At 39.2% G+C, this 19,762-nt stretch overlaps 2 protein-coding genes across 3 annotated transcripts in view; both read right to left on the bottom strand.

Moving 5' to 3' along the window:
• Nucleotides 1–10,657, bottom strand: part of LOC114467843 (lysyl oxidase homolog 4-like) — a 31,199-nt gene extending 20,542 nt beyond the window's left edge. Inside the window, exons 1-4 of the mRNA XM_028454318.1 lie at nucleotides 10,531–10,657; nucleotides 9,478–9,746; nucleotides 7,748–8,394; nucleotides 5,954–6,165 (exon numbers count right to left, since the gene is read on the bottom strand). Coding sequence (XP_028310119.1) covers nucleotides 5,954–6,165; nucleotides 7,748–8,394; nucleotides 9,478–9,745 — 1,127 coding nt within the window. The 5' untranslated portion in view covers nucleotide 9,746; nucleotides 10,531–10,657. The remainder of the gene's footprint in view (nucleotides 1–5,953; nucleotides 6,166–7,747; nucleotides 8,395–9,477; nucleotides 9,747–10,530) is intronic.
• A 2,541-nt stretch (nucleotides 10,658–13,198) lies between these two features.
• tekt4 (tektin 4) lies at nucleotides 13,199–19,050 on the bottom strand. 2 transcript variants are annotated; one of them, XM_028454969.1, is made up of 8 exons: nucleotides 19,018–19,050; nucleotides 18,252–18,870; nucleotides 17,421–17,491; nucleotides 17,200–17,343; nucleotides 17,044–17,130; nucleotides 16,158–16,293; nucleotides 14,597–14,751; nucleotides 14,308–14,521 (listed from the first exon to the last, which is right to left on the bottom strand). In XM_028454969.1, exons 2-8 carry the CDS (start codon nucleotides 18,771–18,773, stop codon nucleotides 14,308–14,310), a joined length of 1,329 nt encoding a protein of 442 aa, XP_028310770.1. In that variant the 5' UTR covers nucleotides 18,774–18,870; nucleotides 19,018–19,050. The 2 variants fall into 2 exon arrangements, with proteins under 2 accessions (XP_028310763.1, XP_028310770.1); XM_028454962.1 differs by lacking the exon at nucleotides 19,018–19,050 and having other exon boundaries at nucleotides 13,199–14,521; nucleotides 18,252–19,008.
• Nucleotides 19,051–19,762: the final 712 nt, after the last annotated feature.

The following is a 19,762-nucleotide window of genomic DNA, read 5'->3' as shown; positions in this document are numbered from 1 at the left end:
GTGCACTCCAGGCCTGAAGGGGCAACAGCAACTCCTGGAAGTGGAACGTTAAAAAAAAACCATCTACCAGTGTTTCCTTCAGGAACCATAATGACCAAAGCATGGCTCAAAATGTTTGTCTGTCTGTTCATTTGGCCTTTTGACCATCTGAGACGGCACAAACACACACATCGTGCTTGGCATGAAGACGCAACTGGTAGGAATCCAAATGTAAATGACTTTTTAAGAAGAAACCTGAAGTTGAGTTTAAAAAATTCTTTTGTTAAATTGAAAAAAAAAAAAAAAAAACAACTTAGAAAGTTTATTTCATCACTGCCAGTGGAAATAATGTTTGCACTATTGTTCTGTTTGTTATGAAACTTACAAACAAGATCATTTCTTTTTATTTGCTTTTTTGTAAGAGAAAGGGGGAAAAAGGGGAGCGCTTTTTGGGGCCCATCCATAAAGTCCATTGTTCTATGAATCTGTGATAATCACATTTATTTATGTATTTATCTGAATAATATCCACTGTTATCCAGGAAGTTTATTATTATTTGGACCATAGTGTATAGTCATCTTGAATATAAGAAATCAAATGGGTTGAAAAAGTTACAAAAAATGGTGTAAAAGGTGGTGAAATAGGATTTTAAAAACCACAAAAATTGGTTAAAAGTTGGAAATTACAGTGGCCAAAAATGAACAGAAAATATGGTAAAAAAAAAAAAAAAGGTTCAAAGTGTCATTTTTGGAAGAATTAGTTTAAACTGGCAAATAATGGTCATGACAAGTAGTAAATGTGGTTAAATGGGCAAAAATAAGCATGAAATATGGGTCAATATATGTGACGTTAGGTGGAAAGGGTTTGCAAGTGCTGAAAATGTATTTAAAGTGGAAAAAGGTGCAGAAAAGGCATTTAATTTTGATGGAGAAGTGGCAGAAGGGTAAAAAAAATAAGCAAAAATGGGCTCAAATTGTTCATTTAGTTGAATACACCAGGAGCACTTTTGCACGTTTGCTTGTTGGACTCTTGTGCTTTGTAGAAATGAATTTGCCTTTGCCAGTTATCTTCGTGTTTCCCAGCGTGTTGCTTTTCCGTATGTGTACGTTAATTGTCACTGTGTATGTTTGCACAAAACGTTTCATAACTCTAGTGGTAGGACAGACAGTTTTGGGGGTGTGTTCGTTCACAGTTCGGGGCTGAATAGAGAGAGGAGTGCAGGGGTGGGTGAGAGTGCTTCCTATATAATTGCCAGCTCTGTCTGCTTTGTGGTCGACCAGTAGCATGTTGGTTCACACACGCCAGACATGGAAATATGCACGACAATATCAACTTTCGCTGCCGTGCCTCAGTAAAGACAAAGCTCTTTAAAAACCTCCAGTGCAGCAATCCTAACGTTCTGCCTGCTGGGAAACGGAGAAGAAGTGATGCAAGATGTGAACTAAAGCAACTTTTATGAGAATCCACACGAAGTGGAAAACTGTGTCCTTTTGTGTGTCTGCTATTTAGCTACATTTTAATAAGATGGGATCTAAATATCCCAGATATCTCTTTAACTTCTCAGGATTTTTACCCCAAAACCAGTTTTTTTGGGCCACCTTTGACGACACTATATATTTAGATTATGCTATAATCTAAAGCACAGTCTTGGAGCTGACTGAGAAGAAAAGCAGAGATAACCTGTTATTATGCTGCATGAATGCAAAGCTGCCTGGAGACTGCAGGTTGCCACAATGACACCACAACAGCCCCTTACAGTCCCATCAACCTCTAAAAGAACGAAAAGTCAACGGGGTCATAATGATGATGTACTTTCCATGAAAGGCTGGTTTTAGTATAATTGCTGTGAAGAAATTAAACGGAGCCTTTAAAAAAGGCTCGAGCCCAGGAGCAGAGAAATGAGAAGCTCCAGCAGTAAATTAAGAAGTTGAAGGAGTTTCTCAAAGCGAGTGTGACTGTGATGAAACAACGGAGCTGGAAAAAGGGTTTCACACACTCCTTCTGTGGTGGGTGGATTAAAACATCTGTAAAAAATGGCAAACAGTAGCTTCACAGGCAGAAATAAAGGCATTAGGGATGCAGTAGGTCAAGAAACCAGAACCAAGCACAAAGACTCCTGTTAGCTTAGCTTACTGACTGCTAGCTTAGCTTATTGACTGTTAGCTTATCATATTGACTGCTAGCTTAGCTTATTGACTGTTAGCCTAGCTTATTGACTGTTAGCTTAGCTTATTGACTGTCAGCTTAGCTTATTGACTGTTAGCCTAGCTTATTGACTGTTAGCCTAGCTAATTGACTGTTAGCTTATCTTATTGACTGCTAGCTTAGCTTATTGACTGTTAGCCTAGCTTATTGACTGTTAGCCTAGCTTATTGACTATTAGCTTATCTTATTGACTGTTAGCTTAGCTTATTGACTGTTAGCCTAGCTTATTGACTGTTAGCCTAGCTTATTGACTGTTAGCCTAGCTTATTGACTGTTAGCCTAGCTTATTGACTGTGGTCTTAAATGGATCAGTTTGAGTGCTAGTTTTTATCTTTAAGATGGTCAAAAAGGTAACAAAGAACCCATATCACTACTTTCTACTTGTACTTGAGTATTTTATGTATCGCTTACTTGTGCTTGTACTAGAGTACAATTTCTATCAAGTAACAGTACCTCTACTTGAATAGGATATATTAGTACACTTTACGCCTCTGTTTCACAGTGAACATGCTTCTCTTCATTCAATTTTTAATGATTTGACAAGACCATCCTAAAGCACACAATCTTCAACCCCCATTTTTTAACTTCTATAATAATAAAAAAGATCAAATATTCATTGGTCGTCTGCTGCTAAGATGATGAACAAGGCAGTTGAGGAGAAACGTCTTGTTCTTTGCTACAGAGCAGATAATGACAGGTCTTTTTCAGGGACATGGAGGGACAGTATGTACTGGGCAGACAAGTGGTCAGTACGTTCAGCCTGTAAAAAGACCTCTGTGGGCAGACACACACACACACACACACACACACACACACTGAGGGTTGTGTTTGCATGTGTACAAGGGTTTGTGTTTGCAGGTTTATTCATGCAGACTTCTAGATATTTTATGCAAGCTCTGTTTGTGATGAGGGTGGAGGGGATGATGTCCCAGCACGACTGTGTGTGTGTGTGTGTGTGTGTGTGTGTGTGTAAAACCCTTTGAGGTTTGGTGCAGACGCTTTTCGGCTAAAGATAGATAAGTGTGGTTTATTGGTGTAAAAACACACCAGGGGGTGTCCATGTCCATCCCTCCTTGTGTAAGGCTCTGCTTGTTTTTAGTCTATCCCACTCTAATAAAAACACCTGGATCTAAAGAACATTTGCAAATAAGTTTAAAGGAGAAATACAAATTATGGTGGTTTTAAAACCTCTTTTTAAATTTATTGAAAACTTAACTGACTGAAAAAGTGAAACATCTTAAGCAAACATTTTGAGTTAGTATGATAATGCTAAGTACGCTATTACTGCAGCAGTCTTAGTGTTTAAGATCCAATGTAAGACTTATTTACAACAAAAGTTAGCCCACCCTCACGCTGATTATGTTAGAGAAATACTGTAATGCATAAGTAAAGTATCAACGACAGACGTGGGAAGTAACAGAGTAAAAACACTCTATTACTGGATTGAAGTAGTTCTTGTTTTAGGTATCTATACTTCACTTAGTATTTATTTGGGTGAAGACGTTTTACTTTTATATTGTTTTTAATAGATGTGGCTTGTATAATATATATTATTTGTATATCTGGAGCTGTAACAAAAATAATTTCCTGGGATTATTAAAGTATTTCTGATTCTGATTACTGACTACAATGTTATACAAATATTGCTACTTTTTGCATAATACATTTTGAAAACTGCCTCGTTACTTTTTTCAACTTTACGGAGGAAAAAAAGACAAGAATGTTAGAATGATAACAAAACACAGACAAAAGAGCGAAAGGTAGCAGCCAACTGTTGCCAGGTTGGGCTTATTGTGTCCTAACATGGCGGTTTACGCACCATTTAGCAGCTGTATCTGGCAACACAGCATTAATCTGACACAGTTAAAGATGTCTAACACTGACATAGAAGTAAATCAGGAAGAAACAGTCAAACGGAGGTTCGTCACTATTAAACGCTAAATAAAATCTCTTACATTGAGACTTGTCACTTAAAAACATTGTATGTCAGAAGACGCAACTGTAACTGACATTCCACCCAAAAGATGTAAAGAAATGTGAAGAGTGGCTCTTGCATTTTTTATGTGACAATACACGTAATGTATTGTAACACATGTGAAAGTCAGATTTTCATTTTTACTTTTGTACCCAAGTAAATCTTTTAACTATGCATTTTTTATACTTTTACTTAAAGCTGCTATCCAGAGTTTCTGAGAAACGTCTCGATGTCCCACCCTAAAAAGCCTCACTTCCTCCCACTGCCTCTGCCAATCAACCAGAACTTTTCTGCACGCGCATCGCGTAACATAACAAGGTTGCATTGGGTCGCATTGATATAGGTGTATGGGTCAGGTAAGAGCCAAAATCATATGTACCTGTTTGCTGTTGTGACGCGCGGCCTTGTTTCCGTGCACAGTTCCACATTCATTTTGATTGACAGCCTCAAAAACAGGAAGTCAAAGCCTATTGGCTGGGCGCACTCGGCTATCATTTCCATTTGTATAGGGGTCTATAGGACGAAGGAGGGACTTATATACATTAATTTTTATGAATGACCACTGGCAGTAGACCACAGTAAATACATACATAAACAGATTTCTCAGAAACTCTGGATATCAGCTTTAAGGTACAATTTGAGCCAGTACATTAATTTTAACACCAGTACTTGTACTTTTACTTAAAGGAGCATAGGACAGGAGCTATAAATTACACTTTGAGTCCATAGTGACGCCCAGTTGGTTAGTGTAACTGCAGCCATCAGCCAAGCTGCGGGAGCGTGCGTCAACTGTTTGTTTCTCACCGGAGCTGATACTGTGGATTGAAGATGGATACCCGACCGAACACTGACGAGAGCCGACGGCATCGGACGGGTTGGGTTCGGACTGATATTTAGAACTGGTGTCCGGGTTCGGGCACAGTGCCGTTTGCGCGCAGCGTACTTCTACTTGAGTAGGATATATCCGTACTATTTACACATCTGGTTCCAGTAATGATATAACTGCTAATCTGCTTTTGTCCCTTCAGCTCCTACGCTGAATTGCACTAGATTAGACAAAGTGCGAAAGCAAGGTTCGCAGACACCGCTTGCGCGTATTTACTGCGCAGAAGATGCGGGCTAAAAGGATTCAAAACGCTCAAATTTACAAACATTTACACAGAAGGATTTCTGTGTAAATGTCTGTAAAATAAAACTACTTGGTTTGGAAATCGGCTTAAGTTCAGTGGTTACAAGCACCTAAGTCTTTTTAACATGCCCACCCAGAATTAGAGGAAACAGTTCCTCATAGATTTCCCTGGACTTTTCCCTGATTATATGAGATTGGAAACCTTGTGTGGGAGGATATGTGGAAGATGATGATCATCTTGTAGTCTGAAAGTGACATTAATGATATACTCCTGTTTTAAAAGTCTGCATTAAGGCCCACACAGCCATTGGAACAGACTGACCTGCTGGACAGCCGTTCTCAATCATCAGTGGCCCTTTGGGTTGTGACATGCATAATGTGGTTACCATCATGACTGCAGTGGTGGGTAACCTCTACAACAGGGGGCAGGGACTACAGTCCATGCATGGAACTGCCAAAACCCTGAAGGGATGTGTAGCCGACCACATTTTCCATTCTTTTTATAAACACACACACACACACACACACACACACACACACACACACACACACACACACACACACACACACACACACATACACACACTTACCCATTCATCTGCACACAGGTTTTATGTCTACCTCCTCCCTCTGTCATTTTTCTGTACCCACAGCCTCATACTGACCTGTAAGCATTCTGGTCAAACGCTTCTGCTGCAGGAAAACCCAACATGCCACAGACGACACGGCTACTGCTCAGGTCCCATCCTCGGCTGCACACATGACGCCACTTCCCAGCATGCTTAACTTCCAGCACTCCCTCATTCACCAGACCCCCCTGGTTACCGTACAGTATGGGTCGCAGTCGGGCCTCCTCTAAGTGAACCCTCTCAGTCCACTGAAATGAGAATGATTTTTATACAAAAAAAAATTAAAAAGGGGGGGGGGTACAAAATACAATTCTTAATATAATGTACATAATATAAAAAAAATGTAAGTGCCTTAAAACACAGTGACTGTACAAAACATATATTAATTCATTTGTTGTTCTTTTAAAAACACAAGTTGTTTTTTGGCACTCCAGTCATGTGACTTGGTTCTTCTTCTGTTGCGCAATTCTTCTTCACAGTGTAAGCGGCACTGTACCCAGCAGTTCATGTATGGTACTGCAGCAAAAATTAAGCCTGATTTTTATCGTGAGTTTACAACAATTATCTAAAAATGAGGATTTTTGACAACACAATTAGCCTCACAGACCAAAAAATGCATAAAGAAATCAGAGGGGAGCTGCCTTCTTATAGTAAATAGGACATTACAATTTTTATTTTATTTTTTTACAGTATTTTTACAGTAGTCCAAAACTTTGTTTTGGACTAAATGTTGGAATTCACTGGATTTGTTAATGTCTTAGGAAGATTTTGCTGTGATGATTGTGTCTTAGACTGGTTTACATGGTTAAAAACAGAATATTTCAAAGCTTAAAAATGGTGTATGATGCATTTTGAGAAGCATTTATTCCCTAAAGAGAGTGAGAACATGCATTTTGACCCATATTCGGGATGGTGGACGTTACGATGCATGGACGCAACATCAATTATGTTACTAATCCTTTTTGCATTATTGTATATATTACACACATTGTGGTTGGAGAGAATCTCAAGATGGTCTATATATTTAATTAAATTTTTTTTTTTTGCCCCCCCTGGCAAGAATCTCAAACTCCGCCTATGAAATAAACTCTACCAGGGGTCACCAACATGGTGCCCTCAAGAACTCCAGTCACCAATGATATAATCAATATATCTTTAAAGACGTAAGGTGGATTTTTTTTTTTAATAAAATGTAATGTAAATGAAACAATTGCATACATTTGGAGAAATAGTGTTTCATGTTGAAACCTCAACATTTCCTGCCTTTTTAAGTTATTGTCTTAACTGTCAAAATGTCATATTTAAGATTGTTTTTTTAACTGGTAGCCCTTCAGACTATACAGTACCTATGAAGTAGCTCACAGTTTCAGAAAGTTTGGTGACCCCTGCTCTATATTGTCTGAAATCTTTGGAAATTCACGATTAGTTCTGTCTTCAGACGTGGAAATCACTGCGTTTAAGTTTATTCTCGTTCATACGAACTATAAAGGAATCCAAAATAAGTCAATGAAAGCATTGTTATTGTTTGAATAAAGAGCTGCCAGCACAAAGAATAACACTGAATTGTTCCACTATGTGTGTCTGTAATCATGCAGAAACCAAGAAAATACGCAGTTTGGTGAATGTTTCATGATTACAAAACAATAGATTCAAATGTAAAAAGGAAACCCAAACAGACAAAGAGCTTCCTCCGATCAGAAGCTTTCCTTCTTTGGAAAAACAGCTAGTGATTACAAATTAGGTCTCAGTCCTTTTCTAGATCCAGTTCTTGAGCACTGTTTAAGTTAGTGTGTAATGTAAATGCTCAGTGGTGTTTGGTGTGTTTTTTACCTGTGTGAAATGTGCATTGGTTTCCTGCCCTATGTCTGGGTAAAAAGCATCGGGTTCGACGTGGTTCCCAGTGAGCTGCTGTTGTCTTCCACTTCTCCTCTCAGCTCGAGTCTGGGGTTGACTTTGAAGCTGCTGTCTGTTCTCTTGCCCCTCGGCCTCCCGTCTTACTGCTTGGGGACTGCTCCGCTCCAGTCCCTGCCTCTGCCTGTAGGATGCACCGTTTGCCAGACGTGACGGTAGCTGGTGTCCCTGAGGCATAGCGGGGCTGCCATGCTGGCTCCCTCTTAAACCATTTCGATTCCTTTGCAGAATTTGGATCTCATGTCCGTTTTCCTGTGGTGAGATGCTGCTGCGACGAGAAGAGGTCGGGTTGCGGTTGAGGGCGATCTCGTGACCTCTTGCATGATAAGACAAGCTATAGCTCGTGGATGTGGGAGAACCCAGGGTTGGTGGGAGTGTTCTGTGTCTTGGCTGGCTCTGCTGATTCCTTGATTGTGAAGGAGCTTGACCAGAGCTTCTTTCTGGACTGCAAATGACCCCTAGATCTTCAGCATGTGTGCAGTCATTGACTCCCCATCCATTGGAATGACAGTCTGCGATGGAAGACTCTGTGCCTTGGCAGCGTACGTTGTCTAGCCAGATTAGACCTAACATGATAAAAGAAGATTGGTCAATGAGTCAAGAGAAAGCAGTGACTCATTTCGACCATTTAAAACCAGCGGTTGGCTTGTGGCAACTACAATGAAGAATCTTGCTCTTTCACAAACTTTAGGGCAAAGGAAATAACAGAAATATTGCTCTTATTTAGACGGGTCCTAGCAACTCCTGAGAGATTCACAGTCCTTTAGGCTTGTAGTCAACCAGAAACACAAGTTTAATTCTCTCTATCTTTTTCTATAGCTCGGTCTCTGTCTATATCTGTCTTTATCTCTATCTATACCTCTTTCACAATCTATATCTCTGTTTCTATTTTCATTTCTATCTCATGTTCGAATAAATGCGGTGTCTCAATTGTACTGACAACCTTCATATCATGCTCTTTACCAAGATGAGTCGACAATACTTTTTTACAACATGGTATACAGGATGGAGTTGTGTTGAGTTGTCCACAGTAACAAACACATTTTTCCAAAATTATATGCACTTTTGCGTGCGTGCCTGTGTCTTCTATACATTTTCCTGGCAAATTAACCAATAAAGGGTTGGTGCTCATGTTTTTAAAGTCTTTGTTTGTGGTTAGTGGACTCCCAGTAGTCTGAGATTAGATGGTAACTTATTACATACTGAAAATGTAAGCACTTCTAAATTTTCTGTCCCATTTTTTCCAGTAAGCATCAACCTTCTATCCTATAGAAAAACAAGGGTTAGGTAAAGCTACTAAGATAATCAAGTTTGGTGTTTCAGAGTGGATTTTTTAAATTTTCTTTGTGTTCTATCAGTACTATGTTAACTCTGATGGTGCTAGGTTGCAGTTATTATATTATCTGAAATGTAAGACCAAGTTTTAAAATGTATTTGGAAAAATTTGTAAAGATAGCTGAAGATATATAATATGTTTCACCCCCTCATTCAAGCAGCTTCATCAAAATCATGAAAGAGGAAATTCTTCAAGAAAAACTTAAAGCGACTCCAGTTGGCTTGACTAAACATATCACGATATGGATTGGTGTCATGCATAAAGTCGTATACCCTTGCAGACTGAGAAACTAAGAATTCTAGAATGAACATACCTTGTCCCTGGCCAAACTTAGCGCTGTGCGCCCAGGTGAAGCTGCGTTTGTAGCCAAGTTGTCGACATACTACGTTTGCTAGATTAAGATCCACCTCGTCATCACACACAGTTCCCCATGCTCCGTTGTAGAAAACCTCCACACGTCCCTCGTTTTCCCCACGCCGGCCTTCTCCTGCAAGCCGCACGTGTACCTGCTGCGTCGTCAATGGTTCAGGATAGACGAGAAGCAGAATGAGGAGCGTGGACAGGGAGCGGAAGCACAACATCCTAGAGGAAAGACACAGATGAATAAGGCGTGAGTCTCTTATGTTGGAAATTTTGAGGAATCGGAGAAAGATAATTTAAAGTATAAAGATACTCTTGATGTAGGAGCCTTCAAATGATTATGCAACTTGCCACTAAAATTCCAAACTCTGTGTATAGCCATGGAGCTCACATTCCAAACTAACAAAACATGTAATTAGAAAACTTTTTTCAACCCTACTGTGAATCTCTAAAGTATGATGAAAAATGTTTTTCTTCCTCTAAAATATGAAGAGTTGTGTAAAGGACAGTCAGAGAGGCCTGAGAAAAGGCTCGAGCCACTGAGGGCCAAGGGAGAAATAACCAAAGCTAAAAGTAGCTTCTTTATCCAGCCAACGGAAACCCTAGCTTTCCACAAACCCTCAAGCTTAGTTGCACACATTTAGGCAACAGACACAAAAGCAAATAAACAGTCCTTAAAATGTTCTCGCACGTAATTAAAGTTGCAGGTCTGCATCTGTTAGAAACACTTAAGTTAATGAGCAATCATTATATCATTCTTGGTCTACACCCCAAATAGTTCATTTTCTAAAATATGAAACAAACAATCTGTACAATAAATTGACATGATAGTATTCATGTTTTGGAAATGTGCAAGCAAACCAGACTTAAAAGGTTTCCAATGATGTTGAGAAGATAACCGAATGCTGCAGAGAAGAAACTTGAATTACAGACAGGGGTAATAAAAGAAAGAAATTAAAATTAACAGCAAAAGATAATTAAGTAAAAAGGCTGAAGTTGAACTCACCTGTGTTGTTCTGAGTCTAGGCTCACTGGGAGAGAAGGGAGAGCACTGGGGGAGAGAAAGGCAGTGAGTTTGGTCCTGTTGTCTCTCTTCTCTTCCCTTTCCCTCCTTCTTTTCTTTTTGTCACTCCCAGACCTGATGCTCCATCCATCCCTCCCAGACCATTTTTCTTCTTCTGTTCACGTTTCATCTTCTCACCACACACTGACCATCAAGGAAAGTCTGGAAAAATGAAATCTACCATGGGAATCAATAAAAGCTCAAGAATAATAACTCAAAACATGATTTTTTTTTTTTTTCAAGTTCCCTTTGTTTCTTGACTCATGAACAATAGGTATAGGTATTCTATACATGGGATCATCTTATTTAGAAAAAAATAAAGTCTCTTTTTCTGCGTATTTCTTGGAACAATGACTTAAATCTATGGAAGATAAGTTTAAAAATGGTTTTAAGCTTATTTCGAGTTCAGGTGATAAAAATAAATGCTTTGGCACAAATGTGAGTTTACACACAGTCCAGACTCTGCCTGGTGCCCACAGTTGGTGGTGGTGTAAAAAAAAAAAAAAGTGCTACGTAGTTTGCAGTGAGAGCGAAGTTACATGACTGAACTCTGTATCTTTGTGTAAAACTGAGTTTCATAACATCCTCAGTCGTGGCACTTCCTCACATGAGCCAAGCGGTCTCTAAGTATAGAGATGAACAACAGCTCTGCAAAACACACAAAGTGGAACAAATAGTCACTGCAGCGCTGCAACAAGATAACAATAAACTTTATTGTTGATCAAAACGTAGTTTATTGAAGAAAGAAAGAAAGATTACTTTTCAATCAAATTCCCAAACTCTCAATCAGAAGGCAACCCCTTTAACACTAAAATGATACAAACGAATGCACCAAATACTTTGTTTAAGTTTAGTGCTACTCAGGCAAATAAAAGGAATATTTAATGCAGAGCCGTTTCTGGCTATATGCGCTATGCAGAACCTCCCGTGACCTCCAGTGGCGGTCCCCCATAGCTTAGCTCTACCTGAGCCATGATAGTGGTCTAGTCAAGTTAAGACAGGGGTGTCCAACTCATTTCAGTTCAGGGGCCAAATACGGAGCAGTTTGATCTCAAGTGAGCCAAAGGTTTCATGCGGGAAAATAAGCAATTTTAACATTATTGTGCCCTAGTCTGAACTTCTACGTTTACTTAAAATACAAAATATGGAAGAAACCAACAATATCCAGATGTCAGTTTAACAGCATCTGCACTTTAAATTCATTTGAGGAATATTAAAGGATTTTGTAAGAATTTCGAGTTTTTTCAACAGTTTAACATTAAAAATTATTGCAATCATGCGATATAAGCACCAGGAAAACTGTGAGCCCCTGCAAACTTGTTGAATTTCATTTACACAATGATTAATGTTTTCGCTATCATTTTTTTACTTTTTACTGCGGGCCGAATTAGATGCTATAAAGGGCCAGATTTGGCCCCCGGGCCATGAGTTTGACATTGAGTTAAGGTCTCTTACAGGTTTAGATGTTAAATTGAGTGAGTTTTTTGACAGATTGTCATGAATGTTTGATGTTTAGCTGGTAATCAGGAATAGATGTTAGCAGTTTGTGGACCATCTCTCTCTGTGTGTGTGTCTGTGGCTCAAATATCTCTGTGGTTCAGGGCCAGACAGAGCTGAGACTTTCAACATGGTCGCTGCTTGGTTCAATAGTGTGCAGAGTTGGATTTGTTTGGACTCCCCACCCCCACACCCCATGGGAGCAGACAATTTTAAGAAGAAATTTTAAGGTAGTCATGGTAACTCAGGAGAAGTTGAAAGCTGAGTAGAATCTTTGGGCGGTATTGCTCCTTGCCTTGGTTGCCAACCGCTGTAAAACTACACAGAAGAACAGTCTTTTAATTAAACTTGATTTTTTTAATATTTAACAAAACAGGACAACATTGATTTATGTAATGTGGGTCTAAAGCATCAAAGTCATGAAGTGATTAGATAACAAACAGGTCTTTTACCTGCTTTCTGTGAAGTGTCTTGCGATGACACGTGTTATGAATTGGCGCTATACAAATAAATTAATCAATTGATTAGTGAAGTCATTTTTCAATGGCAAAATAGAAAATTAAAAAAACAAGAATCAACATAAGAAAGTTAATTTGTAGTTCTAACTCTTCTAACATCCTACAGGCACTGCACTAGTTTAATAAATAAGGGATCTATTCATGTCGTTTTACAGACTTTGAGCCCTCAAACAACATCTTACACATGGCCCCAAAAAGGTAGAAACAGAATTTGTTTTTATTTATTTATTTTTTGGCTTGTTTATCACAGCACTGCTCAGAATTCAGAGAGGATTACCTGCATTCATTTCTCTTTCAACCAGCAATCCTATTACCAGCAGGTTCTTTTTCCATATTGGCATTGCAAGTCCATCCATCCATTTTCATACCCGCTTATTCCTGTTTAACAGGGTCGCGGGGGTCTGCTGGTGCCAATATCCGGCTCTCATAGGGCGCTGGGCGGGGGTACACCCTGGACAGGGCGCCAGTCCATCACAGGGCAACACAGACACAGACGACCATTCACTCTCATTCACTCCTATGGGCAATTTAGAGACTCCAATCAGTCATGTTTTTAGATTGTGGGAGGAAGCCGGAGTACCCGGAGGAAACCCACGCAGCACGGGTAGAACATGCAAACTCCACACAGAAAGGGCTTGAACCCAGGACCTTCTTGCTGTGGGACGGACATGCTAACCACTAAGCCCGTGCGCCCGGCATTGACTCAAATGCTTCAGAAACAAGTCCAGCTTTTAAAGACAAAAGATGATAGATTCCCTCTAACTTACTATTGTCCATACAAATACTTGCAACTCATGTTTTTGGTTCTGTTGTATAGAAAATCATTAACCACACTCCCGATTAATAATGTGTATGGGCAGTGGTAAAACAAATGTAAAATCGTTTCAGTTTCATTAAAACAAAAAGTTCATTCATCACTCTTATCAGTATATTTAGAAATTCATGTTACAGGGATAAATGTGTAAAATTTTGAAATGTAATTCTTTGATTTTATTATATACACAAAATTGAAACTAACCAAGCTTTTTTCCACTTTATATTTCAAATGTGAGTTCCAAAATGCTTTACCTCCGGGTGTAATTTTATTGTAAAAAAGGATTTCCTTTCTTATATGTTTAGCATAACTCTTTTTATCAGCTAGTTTTACACCACTTAACAATAAACAAGAGAGTTTTGGTTTGCATATTTGATATTTTAGGTGACCTCTAAAAGGTTCAATTGTGCCTAAAGGGATAGCCTTTAAAATTGAGTTAAACTCTCTATAGTATGTTACAGGAAAATGAGTTGCTTAAACCTCCAAGGACCAACAGCTCCCTCTGGTGGACACTCCCAAAAAGTCTGGTTATACATAAAGTAATGCTTTATTTGTGTCGCTGGTCATTGTTGCTGATGTTGGGTTTTTTGACTGACAAGTTGTAACTTATCCAGTGTCTCTGTGAGGAACACATATTTTCTAAGGGACAACCTTATATCATGGGGTTCTGCGCAGACAGAAAGTCACATGAATCTTTTTGTAACTCCACATAGAGGCCGAGTTTAAAAGCATCAATACTTTTACAGCTTCACTAAAAAAAACACTATATTGTATAAGGTCATAATCCAGCTCACGATGAGGAAACCTCAATAACCCTTTAAAGAACACTCAAGAAAAACAAAGTACAGTTGTCTTTACAAACAAAGAATGTAAAAGGCAAAAGCACAGTGCTCAGTATCCAGATAATTCAGAGACGGTTGGGTATCGTCTGCGTTGAGTCATGCACTTTTCTCTGTCGATAAACAGTGACTGGGTTTTGCCATTTAGGTCCTTCTCCAGCGTCACGCGTGAATCCTCCAGGTTGGACAGGGAGTCTCGGGCTTCACTCAGCTGCTGCTGCAGACATGCCAGAGAGGCATCAATTTGAGACACCTCATTCTCCAAACTGAAAGAAAAAAACCCAAGTTAGGAACCAGTTGATAGAGAGAGAATGAGAGCTTTGCTTTTTGAGCATACAGACCTGATCTGGGGTTCATCCCTACAGAGCTCCATGTTTGGTCTGAGTGAGCGAAGGTAAAGTCTGGACTGAACCACTCTCAGAGGAGCCTCTTTGTTGTGGATGGCCTGCTGTAGCATCCCAATGTTCTTCTCCTGTACTCCAATTAGCTCTAAGACCTACACATACAGTATAATCATACAGTAAATAAATACAAGTACAATAGGAGCACAGTGTTTATCATGTGAAAAAGCTCCTACAGTCAGCTCAGGATAATGGTATTCTGACTAGGACTGGGCGATATATCGAGATTCAAAATATATTGAGTTTTCTATTTTGGCGATATGGAAAATTACAATTTTGCCGATATCGATATATATATTTTTATAGCTTATTTTGTATCAAAATACCTGTTTTAGGAATCAATGCTTTCTATACTTCTCAGAACAGCATGAAAAACTCAGTTAGATGGATTGCTGAGTGCATCCTAACCCAGACTTTCCTCTAAACAAGCCCCACTACAGAACTCACTCACATGTGCTGTCCCTTAGAGGAGAAAAAGCCTAAGGTGGAACATATTGTGCAGCTGTTTGTTAATAAATATGCCTGTGTAGCATTTTGTATCAGCAAATTTAACCATGAATTGTCTTTCTGGTAAGAATTCATTTGAATTAAAATTATCAAGATTCATATTGTATATCGTCATTCTGAGAAAAAATATTGAGATATGAGTTTTGTACCATATTGCCCAGCTCTAATTCTGACTACTTTTAGGTTTGTTATTAAATCTCTTACTCAAAAAGAGGCTAATAGTTTGGTTTAGTTGTTCTTATTTATGGTTCCGTTGCATGCTTATGCATTGCTCTCTAAGTCTGTGCTTTACCACCTCTGCTTCGTTGTTTTTTTTTTTTTTTCTGCGCAAGTGGAGGCAGACATGGAAGTGGCCAAAAAAGGTCCAAATGCAGCAAGAAAAGAGTGAAAAGTTACTAAAATGGTCCAAAAGCAGTCAAGAGTGGCCAAAAAATGAGCAAATAAAGAGGAACCAGGTAGTTTGTATTGGCAAAGGGTAGCAAATAAGCAAAATGTGGAACAAAAAGAGGCAAAATGTATAGAAAAAAGAAAACGAATGGTGTTTTTTTTTTTTTTTTTTGGCAAAATTTGGCTTATTTGGATAAAAAGTAGCCTAAAAAATTTAAGAAAGGACAAAAATTGCATAAAAGTGTCAAAAAGAACTTGCAACGATTAACAAAAAATGGGGAACAAAAATGATGTTTATTGGCAAAAAGAGCTAAAACTGTCAAAAATGGGACAAAATAAGTTGCAAAATGGAAAAGGGCATCACTGACTTAATAACCGCTTCTACATGGTGTCGCTGATGATCTAGTGGGCTGGTCTGGTCTGGACACCCAATGCCAGGGTGGAATTTTTGTCCCAGCCCACCCCTGTTTGGCGCTAACGTTCTATGAATTCTTTCTTTGCTCAAGTGGACTTCTCCTTTGCTGAGCCATGAAATTACTCGAGTATTCGAACAAATGAAAATGAAGTGATAGAAAATCAGTTAATTTTCTCAATGTGACGCTAATACCTGTGACAGCTTATTCTCCAGCTGGAACTTAGCCTCACACATGTCCCCACAGCGCTGGCTGAAGGCCCGGTCCACACTGCAGCACTGGGCTCTGAGATCCTCCGTTGTGTCCTGCAGCACTTGCTCTACCAGCAATCTGACACACACACACACACACACACACACACACACACACACACACACACACACACACACACACACACACACACACACACACACACACACACACAGTGTTAAGTATCAGATTCAGAATTACTTTAATAATCCCAAAATTGCCTTTGTTACAGTAGTTCCAAGTAGAAACTATAACAAGGTGAAAAAAAACACTAATAAAATATAGATACAGGAAGTAACTTTAAAAAAAAACACCATTAAGAACAATGAGTAGTTTACCTGTGAGAGAAAAAACAGCTATGTAAAACGCACATTTTCAATATAGGATAGGCTTAACATTCAACAAGGATTCAGGGTAGGGCTGGGCAATATAGCGAGATTCAAGATATATCGAGTTCTGTAGTTCAGGCGATATTGTAAATTACAATATCGCCTGAACTACAGTACTCGATATATCTCTATTTTCAGTTAGATGGATCACTGACCCAGACCTTCCCCTAAATAAGCTACACTACAGCACTCACTCACACGTGCTGTCCCTTATAGGAGAAAAAAAAGCTAAAAAGTGGCACATATTGTGCAAATGTTGGTTAATGAATGTGCCATTTTGCATCAGCAAATTTAACCCAGAATTGTATTTCTGGTAAGACTTTAATGAGTTAAAAATAATATTGAGGTTTTATTGTATATTGCCATTTTGAGTTTGAGTTCTGGTCCATATCGCCCAGCCCTAATTCAGAGTTGAACAAACCTGAACCTGAAAAGTTCTAACCTGAGATTATTGGTAGCTAGCTCCACCTGCATGGCTTTGGCCAGATTGTCCTGGGTGAACTTGGTCCACGTTGAGGGATTGCACACTCTGTCGAATAGAAAGGCATTGTAGATACAGTTTTTTTTACGTATTTAGTTTGTTTTGACAGTAACTCACTGCTCCTGCAGAGTGGCTGAGCTGGGATGAAACCTCGTGTCTGGGCTCAGGTTGTTGTGTCTTCCACTGCGTTCATCAAAACCATGGGCCATGTATTTATCTGACCAGTCAAACTCTAACGTCTGCTTGGTCTCTCGATTTATTCTGAAACACATAAAGAGCACCTCAGACACTGTTTTGTAGACATTTGTTTCAGGAGGATAGTGAATATACACACTCACTTGATCTGATTGATAACCTGAACTGTTGTTCCCTTCAGAATCTCCTGAACTCTCCTGATCAAGTCCACTTCCTGTAACATGGCAGAGGATTACAGATAGATGGAGTGTACTTTTAAATTTCAAAAAGTTGTATATCCATGCAATAGTTATTATATATTAATTCTGAGCTGTTCAATCACATTACACCAGAGTTCTGACACTGTTTGAGAAGTCTACACCGGTCTTTCACTGGTGGAACAAATCATAACGTTTGATTTGTTAGGTCTGATCAAATAGATCAGCTGTTTACAGCTGATATTAGACAATGGATACCCGACCAAACCCTGATGGGACCCAACGGCACCGGACGGGTCGGGTTCGGACAGATATTTAGAACTGGTATTTGGGTTGGGTCTCATTTTACATTTAACATTTAGATTTAATATTTAGATTTAGCATTTAGATATAAATGTAACATATATATATATATGTGTATATATGTATATATATGTAGATATGTATATGTGTATATATATATATATATATACACATATATATATATATGTATGTATGTATGTATATGTATGTATGTATGTATGTATATATATGTATGTGTATGTATGTATATATATGTATATATATATATTTTTTTTTTACAAGAGAAAAAATATCATACATTTCACAAATATAGCCAAGCTGTAAATCTGGTCAAAAGTAACATAAAAAAACATGGTTTGTCGTTAATTGGTACAAAAAAGCTGCTGTTACTATTTTAGAATTGGCATCTTTACAAAAGGCGTCCCATATAAATAAACATTTAAATAATTGACCATTTAAAAAGAAAAGTGCTACCTTCAGCAGTTCGTCCTCCACAGCGTCCCTGACCAGGTCTGAACCCAGTCTCCTGGTCCTACAGTTCAGGTTGTCCATGGCTATGGTGTATGAAGTGTCGGTGGTATCCAGGGCCCTGTCCAGGCGCGTCCTCAGGCCCACCAGGGTGTCTGTCCCGGCCTGCAGTAGCGCTATGTGCCGCTGCAGCTCGGACTTCCAGTAGTGGATGTCCTGCAGCCTCTCCCCCAGGAGACGCGTCCCCTCGGCCTGGCGACTCAAAGCCAGCGACTCCGTGTCCTGCTTCATGGTCCGGGACTCCTGCTGGATGCTCCTGGCTTGGTTGCGGTCGGTTCCCGCCTGCTGCAGGTTGGACAGGTAGTTGGAGAACCATTCCCCGGTAGAGTACTTAGCTGTCCGATACCCCGCGGTGGCTGACCCAGAGGAGGGCTGAGGGGCCTCCCGGTGCACCGGAGGAGGGTCTGTGGCTACAGGATGGCCCTCACAGCGAGGCCGAGGCACTACAACATTTAGACTCATTTCCATTTTGAATTGCAGTAGAGTTCAGACTGTGGTGTGTAGACAGATTGTGTATAGCTACCGTTGCTATGGTGACAGGTTGTACAGTTTCAGGTGACTCTGGCTTCAGAAAAAACAGAAGAGCAAAGAGCATATGATTTTCTAGCTAATTCCCTCTAAAGCAGTGGTTCCCAAACAGGGGTACGTGTTGTGATGTGATATTCCGTATTGTATCGAGGCTTTGAAGCGTGTCTCGATTAATTCCAAGTACCTCTGATTGTAGTCCCCACAGGATCAGAGGCTCGTATGACGTAAGCAGTGACGAGGACTAGGACAAATTAACTCCTATCTTGTGACTCACTTCCTGGTCATCAATAAAACTTCATTAATTTGTTATTTGGAATTTAAAAAAATTAATATTAGTTTTAAACTAAATTGCAATTTTGTGGAGACCCAGAGAAAATAGTACTCTTGTTTATTTCTGACTTTTTTCCAAAGTACTTCCTTCTGCTTCCACAGAGGGGAGCTTCAACTCAACGTCCTTTACAACCTTATACAACTTTTCAGCAGGAAATTCATCAGGAAACCTGGTGAATATTTTCTCCTTCTAATTTTAACCTCAACATACAGCTTTTGAGCATAAGAACTAAGGTTTGAAAATTGATATTTTGCTCAGGACTTTTTCATTATTGTATTATTATTTTTTTTTTACATAAATGTACCTGCAAAAACTTATCTTACCAACCACATAGGAGCGCTTTAACATGCCTTAGTTCTTGAGAACCTTGATTTAGGGACTTTGCATTCCTGCTATTATTTGTTTTCCTAATATACCACTGAAATATCTGTTTAACTTTTTTTAATAAAACAGTTGTGATTTTGTTTTGCCTCTATCATTGACACTATACTATTATGCAAAAGGCATGTCAATGAAGAAAAAACAATAAAGCATTAAAAAGTCAAAGGAAACACCATAGGGGTATTTCATCAAACACAGCTCAGGGTTAAGTCAAGGT

This window comes from Gouania willdenowi, chromosome 1, assembly GCF_900634775.1.
Source record: "Gouania willdenowi chromosome 1, fGouWil2.1, whole genome shotgun sequence".
Classification (NCBI taxonomy): domain Eukaryota; kingdom Metazoa; phylum Chordata; class Actinopteri; order Blenniiformes; family Gobiesocidae; genus Gouania; species Gouania willdenowi.
The sequence above is the reverse complement of the archived record's forward strand: the minus strand, read 5'-3'. Positions and strand labels throughout refer to the sequence as shown.